The sequence below is a fragment of the Bos indicus genome, chromosome 8, assembly GCF_029378745.1.
Source record: "Bos indicus isolate NIAB-ARS_2022 breed Sahiwal x Tharparkar chromosome 8, NIAB-ARS_B.indTharparkar_mat_pri_1.0, whole genome shotgun sequence".
Lineage (NCBI taxonomy): Eukaryota > Metazoa > Chordata > Mammalia > Artiodactyla > Bovidae > Bos > Bos indicus.
The window spans coordinates 85633127-85648717 of record NC_091767.1 but is presented as its reverse complement, the minus strand read 5'-3'; the positions used below and the strand labels follow the sequence as shown (position 1 = coordinate 85648717).

General features: G+C 39.4%; 1 protein-coding gene across 6 annotated transcripts in view; it reads left to right on the top strand.

Moving 5' to 3' along the window:
- The window catches only part of LOC109562578 (serine/threonine-protein kinase MRCK alpha-like), a 70638-nt gene that overhangs the window by 22887 nt on the left and 32160 nt on the right, over positions 1-15591 (top strand). For all 6 annotated transcript variants that reach the window (XM_070795166.1, XM_070795165.1, XM_070795164.1 and 3 more), the window contains exon 6: positions 5136-5246. In XM_070795166.1, coding sequence (XP_070651267.1) covers positions 5136-5246 — 111 coding nt within the window. The remainder of the gene's footprint in view (positions 1-5135; positions 5247-15591) is intronic.

Sequence of the window (15591 nt, the reverse complement as noted above, 5' to 3'; positions counted from 1 at the left end):
GGAATCAAATATTTAGAAGCAAATCTAACAATAGCTAGAAGGCTTCTAGGAAGAAATATTATAAAATTTAAAGAGGGATATTTGAAAAGGCCTAAGTTAAATAGTCTATAACACTAGATTGAAAGACACAATATTATAAAGATATTAATTCATTTTTTTATTAATTTATTTTTTAATTGAAGGATAATTGCTTTACAGAATTTTGTTGTTTTCTGTCAAGCCTCAACATGAATCAGCCATAGATATACATATATCCCCCTCCCTTTTGAACCTCCCTCCCATCTCCCTCCCCACCCCACCCATCTAGGTTGATACAGAGCCCCTGTTTGAGTTTACTGATAATACATCAATTCAGTCAAGATTCCATCAAGATTAAAGATCTAATATAAAATATCAAGATTAAATATAATCCTGATTAAATTCTATTCTCTTCATGAAATTTGCAATGTGGTCACACATCTCTTCTCTACGTCTGCATGTCCATTCCTTCCCTGCAAATAGGTTCATCAGTACTGTTTTTCTAGATTCCATATATATGCATTAACATACTATATTTGTTTTTCTCTTTCTGACTTACTTCACACTGTATAACAAGCTCTGGGTTCATCCACCTCACTACAACTGAGGTGTAGTTGTACAAACATAAAAATTTGTTCCTTTTTATGGCTGAGTAATAGTCCATTATATATATATATAATATATATATGTATGCATATATGTATATGTATCACATGTTCTTTATCCATTCATCTGTCAATGGACATCTAGGTTGCTTCCATGTCCTGGCTAGTATGAAGTGTTGCAGTAAACACTGGGGTACATGTGTCTTTTTGAATTGTGATTTTCTCAGGGTATATGCCCATAGTGGGATTGCTGGGTGATATGGTAGTTTTATTTCTAGTTTGTTAAGGAATCTCCATGTTGTTCTCTGATGTTTTTGATGTGGACCATTTTTAAAGTCTTTATTGAATTTGTTACAATATTGCTTCTGTTTTATGTTTTTGGTGTTTTGGCCACAAGCCTTGTGGGATCTTAGCTGCTCAGCCAGAGATGGAATAGGCACGTCTTGCACTAGAAGGTGAAGTCTTAACCACTGGACTGCCAGAGAAGTCCCAGAAATTCAGGATTTATTATAAAACTACAATCTGTAAATTAAAACAGTATGGTATTTGCAAAAACATAGATACATAGACCAGTGGTGTATGACAGTGCCCAGAAAAATTTGTATTAGAAATGCTTAATTTATTATAAAACTGGGACTATAGAACAGTGAAAAATGATCATCCAAACACAAGCCTTAGAGTAGAAATAGATGTTTACAACACTACAAATAACAAAAGCTCATATCTAGAATATACAAGGAATTTATAAGGCAATAATAAAAAGACAGTGAACCTGATGGGAAAGTGGCAAGAAATTTAACAGGCTATTCATAAAAGAGGAAATCCAAATAGACAATGAACATATTAAAAGTTCTAAACCTCATGAGATGCCACTAGAGAAAATAAATAGCTAACACAGAATGATTACAAAAGCAAGTGTTGGTGAGTATTTGAAGAAATATGAATCTGCATATTGTATAATTCCATTTCTAGAAATATATCCTGTAGGAATGCTTACATATTTTATGCCGGGAGGTATGTAGAAGAATGATTGTAATAGCTAAAACACAAATGTCCATCAAAATGAATGAATAAAGAAATTAGGCTATATTAATGTAATGAAATACACTATATCAATAACAATGAATAAATTACAGCTATACACAACACCATGAATGAATCTCATTAGCATAATGTTGAGTGAAAAAGTCAAGCACAAAAGACAACACACTATGAGCAAAATTAAACTCTGTGTTTTGTAGTCTCAGCTGGTTGGTAGTGATGCTCTTGGATAGGAATGCCCAGAACATTCACCTGAGCCATAGTACTGGTAGTGAGTGCCACACACAATCTTCTCCGTCACCACAGGGACCACTGTGTGTCTGGCCCGAGCCTAGTGATTCTTATTATGATAGCACGATGCACTTAAGTAAAAACTATAAGGGAAATCTGAGGAACAGGATTGATCACTCACAGGCCCTGGAGGGTACATGGCACACCCAAGGGCCACACAACAAGGTGGCAGATCGAGAGAATGGGAGAGAAAGGAGACTGAGAGCTCTGATTTTACTGGCATAGAGGGTGGGGTGTCTTGAGTTTCAAGGTTTCACTCTATGTTGCCTAATTTAAAGCTTAAAAGTGAGATTCAGGGGATGGGAGAGGACAGATGGGTCTCTCCAGTAGGCAGTTACCTAGGTTACTGAGAACTTTCTGAAGGGAATCTTCATTGGTAGGAGTAAATTAACTCCTTATCTACTTGTTTTGCTGATAGCTGTGTCGTATAGCTAGCTTGCTTATGCCCACCGTAATGGTCATGGCCCTCCAGGGAACAGGTCTATTAGCCATGTTGTTCAGTCACACAGTCATATCCAACTCTTTGCGACCCAATGGACTGTAGCACACCAGGCTTCCCTGCCCCTCACCATCTCCCAAAGTTTGCCCAAGTTCACACCCATTGTGTCGGTGATGCCATCCAGCCATCTCATCCTCTGATGCCCTCTTCTCTTTCTGCCTTCAATCTTTCCCAGCATCAGGGACTCTTCCAATGAGCCAACTCTTCACATCAGATGACCAAAATACTGGAACTTCCGCTTCAGCAAAAGTCCTTCCAATGAGTATTCAGGATTGATTTCCTTTAAGATTGACTGGTTTGAGGTCCCTGCTGTCCAAAGGACTCTCAGGAGTCTTCTCCAGCACCGCAGTTCGAAGGTGTCAATTCTCTAGCACTCTGCCTTCTTTATGGTCCAACTCTCACAACCATATGTGACCACTGGGAAGACCATAGCCTTGATTATATTATTAGCAATAAGTGACAGCCAATCTTGCCGGTTTTAAATTTCCAGCCTGGTGCCTCAGATGGTAAAGAATCTGCCTGCAGTGCAGGATACCTGAGGTTTGATCCCCAGGTCAGGAAGATCCCCTGGAGACAGGAATGGCTGCCCACTCCAGTATTCTTGCCTGGAGAATCCCATGGACAGAGTTGCCTGGTGAGCTACAGTCCATGGGGTTGCAAAGAGTTGGACAGGAGTGAGCGACTAACACTTAGAGTGTTAGGCTCAAGTATTTTGTTGGGAGCCTTGTTGATCTCTAAAATATTAACCACATAGAAAACTGTGTGTGCATGCTCTGTTGCTCAATCATGGCCAACTCTTTGTGACCCCATGGTCTGTAACTGACAGGCTCCTCTGTACATGGAATTTTGCAGGCAAGAATACTGGAGTAGGTTGCCATTTCCTAATCCAGGGCATCTTCCTGATCCAGGGATCAAACTCACATCTCTTGGGTCTTCTGCACTGACAAGTGGATTCTTTACCACTGTGCCACATAGGAAAGAGAGACTTTTAAATTCTCCACACCAAAAAAAAAAAAAAAAAAATCAATAAAATATACAAACAATAAGTCATATTTCACAGCAGTGGTCACATGAATTAACAATGGAAGATACTGTATCCAACCTGAGAAAATGAACAGGGCATTTGGGGATTTAAGCCACGTGTCTGAATTTGCCTTGAACTGAAAACAAGCTTAAGATATAATTTACTAAGTAAAGCTCTTTGCTTTGCACATTGTCAATTATTTCTGCTCTTTATTATTTGGCTTTATTTTCTGAAAAGAGTTTGTTCTGTTAGCCCCAAAACGTGCTCATACAAATGCACAGGACATTTTGACAATTGTGGCTCTTGAGACTAAGGGGGGTGCTCAGGCAGGTTGGCCTTTCAATAATCTCTACCAGCTCCCCTACCCCTAAACCCCAGTTACTGCTGCTATCACCATCACAACCACCACCACCATCATCTCATGCATATTAAACATTATGTGTAGAGAAAACAGCAAAACGCTCTCTAGTACCATGTGAAACACTCACTGTGTGTATGCAACCCCAGGAAGGCTGACCTATAGCTTCACCTCATCTTCTGATTGCACCTCACTTATATAAAAATCCTGGAGCTGCCTCTGCATTTTAAGAAACTTGATAACTTTGGAAATCACTAAATTATGCACTACATGATCTTCCAAAGTAAAGTCACAAAAATTCTGACAATAATAGATGTTGACCTTTAGGTGCCAGTATTTCTATGCTATTAAATAAGCAGGGGTTTACATTGGTGCCATTAGTCATACAACCATGATCAGTTTCATTTACTTTCATTTAATGTCTAATTCACTGTGGGTGGGAAAAATTCTTGTCTTCCTTCTATTGCTCATAAGACAGAATAACAGGAGAAAAGCATATACATTTTATTAAATTTTTACACGTACATGGGAGCCTTCCCAAGAGAAGACCTTAAGTGACCAGAGTAAGGAAGATTTTATACTTTTTTAGGCAAAGGTACAATATATTTGTGAAGAAACGATAAAACAAAGAGGTTTCGGTTGAGTCACAAATGGTGAAGTAACAAGGAAAATATGGGTAGTTTAACAATCATATCTTTGTTTATGCAGCCTTCCTAGTCTTGAATTCCGTGTTTCTGGTGATAAAGTTTTTCCCTCCTCCTGGCACAGGGAGGGTGATTTTCGCAGAGAAGATTTGTATCCTTCTTCCTTCAGGAGAACAAAGGAGGGCCAGATATACTTGCATGGCTGTTTCTCAAGTACTTTAATTCAAGTAATCAATATGCCAAAGTGACATACCTGGGGGTGACATATTCTGAACCTCTTCACCAGGTGCCCTCAGTGACAGAGTTCTTATCTGTAGTTTCTGATTCATTTCTCTATAACCCACTGTGAATGGAGTCCACCTGCTCTTTTTTTTTTTTTTATGTCATGGTACTTCCACATGGAATGGAATGATGGATGTGAAACAGCACATTCTGAAGAGAAGTGCTCAGAGGTGCAGGTGGGAACAGCTGTGTCCACCACTGAAGGATTATGGCTGCAGTTTTGTGTCTTGACATAATTCTTACAAAAATACTGAAGTTACAGTTTTATCACCCATTATTGGAAAGTAGTGTTATGTTCATGACTTATGTTAAGACTGCTGAATTCTATACAGTGATCTCTTGAATTTTTGTTTTCCCTAACTTGTTTTTCTAGGGCGATCCAGTTGACAATATATTCGAACAGAATCTAAAGATCAAGTTTTACATCAGTTCCAGGTCCACATCTCCATCTTCATATAGCGAAGACGAAGCAGACACAGTGAAGGTACCTCTCTGGGGTGGATTTGCTTCAGAACTTTTCACTTGTACCAAACAAAAGGAGACTGAATCCTGTTCAGAAACAGTGCCCTTTCTTTCTAATCAGAAGCATTGCTTAGATAGGAACAGTCTATAGAGAATATTATCAGGTGATAGTTAATATTAAGTTTAACTGATAACCATGTCCATGAGGGGACATGGTCTGGCAGGGAGAGAGCTCTCATTATTTTTATTGCTTTAATTAACATCAAGGAATTAAGCTGTAACAGGAATATTTTACATAATCTTACCACAACATAAAGTCTGGTATTAGGTAAGGCATAAAAATACATTTGCTGAGCAGACTCACAAACTTTGAAAACAAACTTATGGTTACCAAAGGGGAAACTTGGGCAGGGCAGAGAAGGATAAACTAGGAGTTTGGGATTAACAATACATGTGCTGTGCTGTGCTTAGTCGCTCAGTTTTGTCCGACCCTTTGGAATGACATGAACTGTAGCCCACTAGGCTCCTCTGTCCATGGGGATTCTCCAGGCAGGAATATTGGAGTGGGTTGCCATGCCCTCCTCTAGGGGATCTTCCCAGCCCGGGGATCCAACCCAGGTCTCCTGCATTTCAGGCAGATTCTTTAACATCTGAGGCACCATGGAAGCCCCAAAATACTGGAGTGGGTAGCCTATCCCTTCTCCAGGGGATCTTCCCAACCCGGGAGTCAAGCTGGGGTCTCCTGCACTGCAGGCAGATTCTACATCAGCTAAGTTACAGGGAAGCCCATAAATCACTATGTTCTAACATTAAATTAAAACAAAACTGCAAATAGTCCTCCTGAGGCCATCCATCATGCAACAACAACAAAAAAACCCCACAAACAAAACAAGACAAAAAATACTTTGCTACTGTTCTTACTAAAATGTAGGATAATTTTATGTCTCACATAATGGTACACAAAATAGCTCTTTGTGGCCCTTTATGATAATCAGAGAACATGACTCTCTGCAAATGTTTCCTCCCGAAATCAAAGGGTTTGGTGTCTCCCAGCTCATATTTTCCATCTTCAGAAATGCTATTTCCCTCCTCTGCATTCCACTCACTCTGATTAATCTGGGTAGGGTTTCTTGCTACCCACTCTGGAATCCTGGGGACTAGGTGGTGAGTTCTCCCGGAGATCCCTGGCTTAGTTTGGAAAATTTTCAGTGTGGTTTATAGCCAGGTCAGACATTGTCTTCAAATTCTGCTCAGAACATTTAAATTTTTGATAACTATTTTATTTTACTGTTTTAAAATTTTAATAATATCTCTCTCATGGAGGAAGAAGGTACAAGGAATAATCTATCACAAGCCCATATACCTATTACCCACAAATTAAAAAACAGTTTGCCATTTTTGTTCAGATAAAAAGAAAAATTGGGATGATACTGAACAGTTGAGCCCATCTAACTGCATTCTTTTGTCCTGGGAGGTGATCAGATATTTTGAAATGGTTTGCATTCTTCTGTCCACCCTCTTATATGTTATATCCTAGGCATGTGCTCTTCAATTTCAAAGGATTGGTTGGTCTGCTCAAAATACACAAATAATATCCCTATTGTGAAAATAATCTACTATTTTCACAGTATTTATTCATGTTAAGACAGTTCATCTTTAACTGCTGTGTAGTATTCCAGATAATAAATATACTTATTTATACATAACCATGATATATAATTATGTTACTTTTTATGTATTGATGGCTTTTTTCCTTATTACAATTTCTCTGTTACAAAGAGCCTGTTGGGACCTGTTTGGCTATATACATATGGGAGAATTTGTTAGTTACTAGCTAGTGGAACACCTGATCTGCCTCTTGAGAAATTTGTATGCAGGTCAGGAAGCAACAGTTAGAACTGGACATGGAACAACAGACTGGTTCCAAATAGGAAAAGGAGTTCGTCAAGGCTGTATATTGTCACCCTGTTTATTTAACTTATATGCAGAGTACATCATGAGAAACGCTGGACTGGAAGAAACACAAGCTGGAATCAAGATTGCTGGGATAAATATCAGTCACCTCAGATATGCAGATGACACCACCCTTATGGCAGAAAGTGAAGAGGAACTCAAAAGCCTCTTGATGAAAGTGAAAGTGGAGAGTGAAAAAGTTGGCTTAAAGCTCAACATTCAGAAAATGAAGATCATGGCATCCAGTCCCACCACTTCATGGGAAATAGATGGGGAAACAGTGGAAACAGGGTCAGACTTTATTTTTCTGGGCTCCAAAATCACTACAGATGGTGAATGCAGCCATGAAATTAAAAGCCGCTTACTCCTTGGAAGGAAAGTTATGACCAACCTAGATAGCATATTGAAAAGCAGAGACATTACTTTGCCAACAAAGGTCCGTCTAGTCAAGGCTATGGTTTTTCCTGTGGTCATGTATGGATGTGAGAGTTGGACTGTGAAGAAGGCTGAGCGCCGAAGAATTGATGCTTTTGAACTGTGGTGTTGGAGAAGACTCTTGAGAGTCCCTTGGACTGCAAGGAGATCCAACCAGTCCATTCTGAAGGAGATCAGCCCTGGGATTTCTTTGGAAGGAATGATGCTAAAGCTGAAAGTCCAGTACTTTGGCCACCTCATGTGAAGAGTTGACTCATTGGAAAAGACTCTGATGCTGGGAGGGATTGAGGGCAGGAGAAGGGGATGACAGAGGATGAGATGGCTGGACGGCATCACTGACTCAATGGACGTGAGTCTGAGTGAACTCCGGGAGTTGGTGATGGACAGGGAGGCCTGGCGTGCTGCGATTCATGGGGTCGCAAAGAGTCGGACACGACTGAGCGACTGATCTGATCTGATCTGATCTGAGCTAGTAGAAATGCATATTTCCAATGCATAATTTTGCCAACTGTTTTAATTTTTTGAAACAGTCACACACTTTACAGAAATACTATAAGTGCAGTATATATTAATTTTTCCTAGACTATTTTAAAGTTGTCATTTAATTTTCCATCACCTTGAATACTTAATCTTGTACTTCTTACAAATAAGAATGTTCTCCTACATCTTATACATATACAGTACCATCATCACTAACATTGATGCATCACTACCATCTAATCGTCAGACCCCTTCAGGTGTCACCAACTGCCCCCTCGTGTCCATTATTGCAAAAAAAAAAAAAACCAGTTTAAAATTGTACTTTGCTCTTGGTTGTCGTCTCTCAATAGTTTCTTGCCATATGGAAGTCTCTTGCCATATGGAAGTCTCTTGCCATATTAGTCTCTTGCTAAAGTCTTTCTTTAACTTCATTTCCCTGATACTCTCAAAAATCATGCTGGTTTAGAATAGAATATCCCTCATTTTACAAATGCTTTCTCGTGACTTGATTCAAGTTATGCATGTTTGTCAAAAATATCACAGAAGTGATGCTGTGGTCTTCTCCTTACATGCTATCAGGTGGTTCATGACTTTAATGTTTTCCATTGCTGATCATGCTTACTTGACCTCTGCACTAAGGTGGGAATTTCCAGGCCTGTCCACTGTGAAATTACTTTTTTCCCTTTGTAATTAATAAGTATTTTGTATAGAGGTACTTTGAAGCAGTAAGTACCACATTTCTTAACAGTTTGCAATTTACTTGTATCTGTATGGACATATAGTTTTTCATTTTACTTCATTGTTTACAATCCATTATAGTCATAATTTATTCTAGTATTCAAATGATTGTATAGCTCATCTTGTATTTTGCCAGCCATGGATTTAGCCATCTCTCCAAGCAGTACTGATTGCTTTCAGTGGAAAATGGTATTTAGAAGACAAGATCTGGGTGTTAGGTATGCTCATTGCTATGGGATGCCACTATTCCAGAATGCTTGTTGGATAGAGATAGAGAAAAATATATTTATATATCAGTCTCTAGGCAGAAATCTATGTATCTGTGTATCTGTCATCTATCTGTTCATCTATCATCTCTACTCTCCTACTCACCTACCTACTTATCTAACTACTTACCTGTAAAAACTATGAGTTCATACACACATTTATACCACTAATTCCAAACCAACATTATAGGTTTCATTCTAGTTTTCTCCTTTTCTATGTTGGTAACTTCCTTCTGTGACAGTGAGAAACTTGCCTCTTTATACTCTCAGTGAAGTGAAGTCGCTCAGTCATGTCCAACTCTTTGTGACTTCATGGACTGTAGCCTGTCAGCCTCCTCCATCCATGGGATTTTCCAGGCAAGAGTGCTGGAGTGCATTGCCATTTCCTTCTCCAGGGGATCTTCCCGACCCAGGAATCGAACCCGGGTCTCCCACATTGCAGGCAGACACTTTACGGTCTGAGCCACCAGGGAAGCTATTCTGTCACCTCTGTTCTCTGTGAGCAGTCTGCCATCTCCGCAGCTACCTCATCACTTCTCACACGGGATGGACTCTGTGTCGCTATCTTAGATTGCCCTCCTTGTGCACACTCATCTCACCTTGCTGGGAATAGAGTTTTTAAAAACCAATTTCTACTCTCACTTAGCAGCACATAAGAGTTCCCATTTCCTTATACCTATGTTGACACTTGCCAATACTAGACCGTTGAAATTTTGTAATTCTGATGGGTATGAAGTGATATCTAATATTGCTTTCATTTTGTCATGTAGAGGTTTTTCATTCTATTAGTAAAATATATCTCCTTTTACTGCTTGAGGTTTTTAATGGTTTTCTAAGAATTCCATTTCTACCGTATTCTTCTGTCCTCAAAGTGCCAAAAAGATTTAAAGTTTTGCTTTTTGCATTTAGGTCCTTAAATCAACAGGAAATTATATCTTTGTTTGTTCTGAAGTAGGAATCTGACTTTTGCCACCATGATACCATGATAGTTACTTGTCCCAGGCCGAATTCATTGACTAATCTATCAACTCCTAATAATTTGTAATGTCACTTCTATCACTTATCAGCTTTATTTAGTTATTTACTTACTTATTTGGTTGTAAAATACACATGCTTTTGAACTGTGGTGTTCAAGAAGACTCTTGCAAGTCCCTTAAACTGCAAGGAGATCAAACCAGTCAAGCTTAAAGTAAATCAGTCCTGAATATTCATTGGAAGGACTGATGCTGAAGCTGAAGCTCCAGTACTTTGGCCACCTGATGCAAAGACCTGACTCATTGGAAAAGAATCTGATGCTGGGAAAGATTGAAGGCAGGAAGAGAAAGGGGCTACAGATGATGAGATGGTTGGATGGCATCACTGACTCAATGGACATGAGCTTGAGCAAGCTCTGGGAGTTGGTGATGGACAGGGAAGCCTGGCGGGCTGCAGTCCATGGGGTTGCAGAGTTGGACACGACCGAGCAACTGAACTGAAAATATACATAAGGGCTTCCCAGGTGGCTCAGTGGTAAAGAATTTGCCTGCCAATTCAGGAGACATGAGTTCAATCTCTGGGTCTAAAAGATCTCCTGGAGAAGGAAATGGTAACCCGCTCTGGTATTTTTGCCTGGGAAGTCCCATGGATAGAGGAGCTTGGCAGGCTACAGTCCATGGGGTCACAAATGAGTTGGACACAACTTAGTGAGCAACAACAACAAAATTGGCATAACATAAAATATTCCATTTATTCATTTTTAAGTGTAGAGTTCAGTGGAATAAATTACTTTCACAGTGTTCTGCAAATGTAACTATTACATTATTTATTTCTCAAAATTTTCCATCTCCACAAACAGAAGTTTTATCTTCATTAAACCATAACTTGACATTTCCTTTCCCCTCCATCCCTGGTAAACTCTCATCTACTTTGCATCTCAATGAATTTTCCTATTCTATATATTTTATATAAGTAGAGTCATATAATATTTTCCCCTTTTTGTCTGGCTAATTTCACTTGGCATAGTATCTTCATATTTCATCCATGTTATAGTGTGTGTCAGAATTTCAATTGTTTTTAAGGCAAAAGAATGGACAAATAGACCAATGAAATATAATAAAATCCCCAGAACCATACAGAGGAACAAAGATAGTCTCTTCAACAAATGCTGCTTGAAGAACTGAACTTTCACATGCAAAAAATATAAACCTTAGACACAGACCTCACACTCTTCAAAAAATTAATTCAAAATGGATCATAAGCCTACATTTAAAATGCAAAACTACAACATAGGTGAAAGTCTCAGCAACCTTGCGTTAGATAATGACTTCTTAAATATAAAATCAAAAGCAAGAGCCACAAAATAAATTTTTGATAAGTTGCACTTCATTAAAATTAAAAACTTTTGCTCTGTAAAAGAGACTAAGAAGACTAGCCACAGACAGGGAGAAAATATTTGCAAAAGATAAATATGATAAAAAAAAAAACACCTGTCATCCAAAATATACAAAAACTGCTAAAACTCAAGAAAAAACTCATAAGAAAACAAAAAACTTGATTAAAAATGGGTCAAAGACTAAACAGAGACCTCAATAAAAAGAAGATACATAGATTGCAAATAAGTACAGGAAAAGATGTCCATATATATGTCATCAGAAAATGCAAGTTAAAACGATGCAATACCTCTACACATCAAAATCTGGGACACGGACAACATCAAGTGCTGGCAAAATGTAGAGCAATAGGAACTCTCACTCATTGCTGGTGCAAATGCAAAATGGTTCAGCTACTTTGGAAGACAGTTTAGCCATTTCTTACAAAATTAAACACTTTCAATACAGTCCTGGAATCATGTACCTTGATATTATTCAAATGAAATGAAAACTTATCTCCACACAAAATGCTGTACATGGATATATTTAGAAACTTTATTTATAACTGCCCAAGCTTGGAAGCAACCTTCTTCAGTTCAGTTCAGATCAGTCGCTCAGTCTTGTCCGACTCTGCGACCCCATGGACTTGCAGCACGCCAGGCCTCCCGGTCCATCGCCAACTCCTGGAGTTTACTCAAACTCATGTCCATTGAGTTGGTAATGCCATCCAACCATCTCATCCTCTGTTGTCCGCTTCTCCTCCTGCCCTCAGTCTTTCCCTAGCATCAGGGTCCTTTCAAACGAGTCAGCTCTTCATATTAGGTGGCCAAAGTATTGGAGTTTCAGCTTCAGCATCAGTCCTTCCAGTGAATATTCAGGACTGATTTCTTTTAGGATGGACTGGTTGGATTTCCTTGCAGTAAAGAGACTCTTAAGAGTCTTCTCCAACACCACAGTTCAAAAGCATCAATTCTTCAATGCTCAGCCTTTATGGTCCAACTCTCACATCCATACATGACTACTGGAAAATCATAGCTTTGACTAGAGGGACCTCTGTTGGCAAAGTAATGTCTCTGCTTTTTAATATGGTGTCAAGTTTGGTCATAACTTTTCTTCCAAGGAGCAAGCGTCTTTTAATTTCATTGCTGCAGTCACCATCTGCAGTGATTTTGGAGCCCCCCAAAATAAAGTCAGCAACTGTTTCCACTGTTTCCCCATCTATTTGCCGTGAAGTGACAGGACCAGTTCATCAGGCACTCTATCTATCAGATCTAGTCCCTTAATCTATTTCCCACTTCCTCTGTATAATCTTAAGGGATTTGATTTAGATCATACCTGAATGGTCTAGTGGTTTTCCCCACTTTCTTCAATTTAAGTCTGAATTTGGCAATAAGGAGTTCATGATCTGAGCCACAGTCAGCTCCTGGTCTTGTTTTTGCTGACTGTATAGAGCTTCTCCATCTTTGGCTGCAAAGAATATAATCAATATGATTTCATTGATTCATTCATTCATTCGTTCGTTCATATGATTCATTCATTCTACACATTGACCATCTGGTGATGTCCATGTGTAGAGTCTTCTCTTGTGTTGTTGGAAGAGGGTGTTTGCTATGACCAGTGTGTTCTCTTAGCAAAATTCTATTAGCCTTTGCTCTTCTTCATGCCGTACTCCATGGCCAAATTTGCCTGTTATCCAGGTGTTTCTTGACTTCCTACTTTTGCATTCCAGTCCCCTATAATGAAAAGGACATCTTTTGGGGGTATTAGTTCTGAAAGGTCTTGTAGGTCTTCATAGAACCGTTCAGCTTCAGCTTCTTCAGCGTTACTGGTTGAGGCATAGGCTTGGATTACTGTGATATTGAGTGGTTTGCCTTGGAAATGAACAGATATCATTCTGTCGTTTTTGAGATTGCATCCAAGTACTGCATTTCGGACTCTTTTCTTGACCATGATGGCCCTTATGATTATACAGTGGAAATGAGAAATAGATTTAAGGGACTAGATCTGATAGATAGAGTGCCTGATGAACTATGGACAGAGGTTTGTGACATTGTACAGGAGACAGGGATCAAGACCATCCCCATGGAAAAGAAATGAAAAAAGCAAAATGGCTGTCTGGTGAAGCCTTACAAATAGCTGTGAATAAAAGAGAAGCAAAAAGCAAAGAAGAAAAGGGAAGATATAAGCATCTGAATGCAGAGTTCCAAAGAATAGCAAGGAGAGATAATAAAGCCTTCCTCAGTGATCAATGCAAAGAAATAGAGGAAAACAACAGAAAGGGAAAGACAAGAGATCTCTTCAAGAAAATTAGAGATACCAAGGGAACATTTCATACAAAGATGGGCTCGATAAAGGACAGAAATGGTATGGACCTAACAGAAGCAGAAGATATTAAGAAAAAGTGGCAAGAATACACAGAAGAACTGTACAAAAAAGATCTTCACAACCAAGATAATCACGATGGTGTGGTCACTCACCTAGAGCCAGACCTCCTGGAATGTGAAGTCAAGTGAGTCTTAGAAAGCATCACTATGAACAAATCTAGTGGAGGTGGTGGAATTCCAGTTGAGCTATTTCAAATCCTGGAAGGTGATGCTGTAAAAGTGCTGCACTCAATATGCCACCAAATTTGGAAAAGTCAGCAGTGGCCACAGGACTGGAAAAGGTCAGTTTTCATTCCAATCCCAAAGAAAGGCAATCTCAAAGAATATTCAAACTATCACACAATTGCACTCATCTCACATGCTAGTAAAGTAATGCTCAAAATTCTCCAAGCCAGGCCTCATCAATACGTGAACCATGAACTTCCAGATGTTCAAGCTGGTTTTAGAAAAGGCAGAGGAATCAGAGATCAAATTGCCAACATCCTCTGGATCATCGAAAAAGCAAGAGAATTCCAGAAAAACATCTATTTCTGCATTATTGACTATGTCAAAGCCTTTGACTGTGTGGATCACAATAAACTGTGGAAAATTCTGAAAGAGATGCAAATACCAGACCACCTGACCTGCCTCTTGAGAAACCTATATGCAGGTTAGAAAGCAACAGTTAGAACTGGACATGGAACAAAAGGTTGGTTCCAAATAAGAAAAGGAGTATGTCAAGGCTGTATATTGTCATCCTGCTTATTTAACTTATATGCAGAGTACATCATGAGAAACGCTGGACTGGAAGAAGCTCAAGCTGGAATCAAGATTGCTGGGAGAAATATCAATAACCTCAGATATGCAGATGACACCACCCTTATGGCAGAAAGTGAAGAGGAATTAAAAAGCCTCTTGATGAAAGTGAAAGAGGAGAGTGCACAAGTTGGCTTAAAGCTCAACATTCAGAAAATGAAGATCATGGCATCTGGTCCCATCACTTCATGGCAAATAGATGGGGAAACTGTGGGAACAGTGTCAGACTTTATTTTTTTGAGCTCCAAAATCACTGCAGATGGTGATTGCAGCCATGAAATTAAAAGATGCTTACTCCTTGGAAGGAAAGTTATGACCAACCTAGATAGCATATTAAAAAGCAGAGACATTAATTTGCCAACAAAAGGTCTGTCTAGTCAAGGCTATGGTTTTTCCAGTAGTCATATATGGATGTGAGAGTTGGACTGTGAAGAAAGCTGAGCACTGAAGAATTGATGCTTTTGAACTGTGGTGTTGGAGTAGACTTGAGAGTCCCTTGAACTGCAAGGAAATGCAACTAGTCCATCCTAAAGGAGATCAGTCCTGGGTGTTCATTGGAAGGACTGATGCTGAAGCTGAAACTCCAGTACTTTGGCCACCTCATGCAAAGAGTTGACTCATTGGAAAACACCCTGATGCTGGGAGGGATTGGGGGCAGGAGGAGAAGCAGACAACAGAGGATGAGATGGCTGGATGGCATCACTGACTCGATGGATGTGAGTCTGAGTGAACTCCGGGAGTTGGTGATGGACAGGGAGGTCTGGCGTGCTGTGATTCATGGGGTCGCAAAGAGTCAGACATGACTGAGCGACTGAACTGAACTGACAGCACCAGATGCCATGATCTTAGTTTTCTGAATGTTGAGTTTTAAGCCAATTTTTTCACTCTCCTCTTTCACCTTCATCAAGAAGTTCTTCAGTTCAGCTTCACTTTCTCCCATAAGAGTGGTGTCTTCTGCATATCTGAGG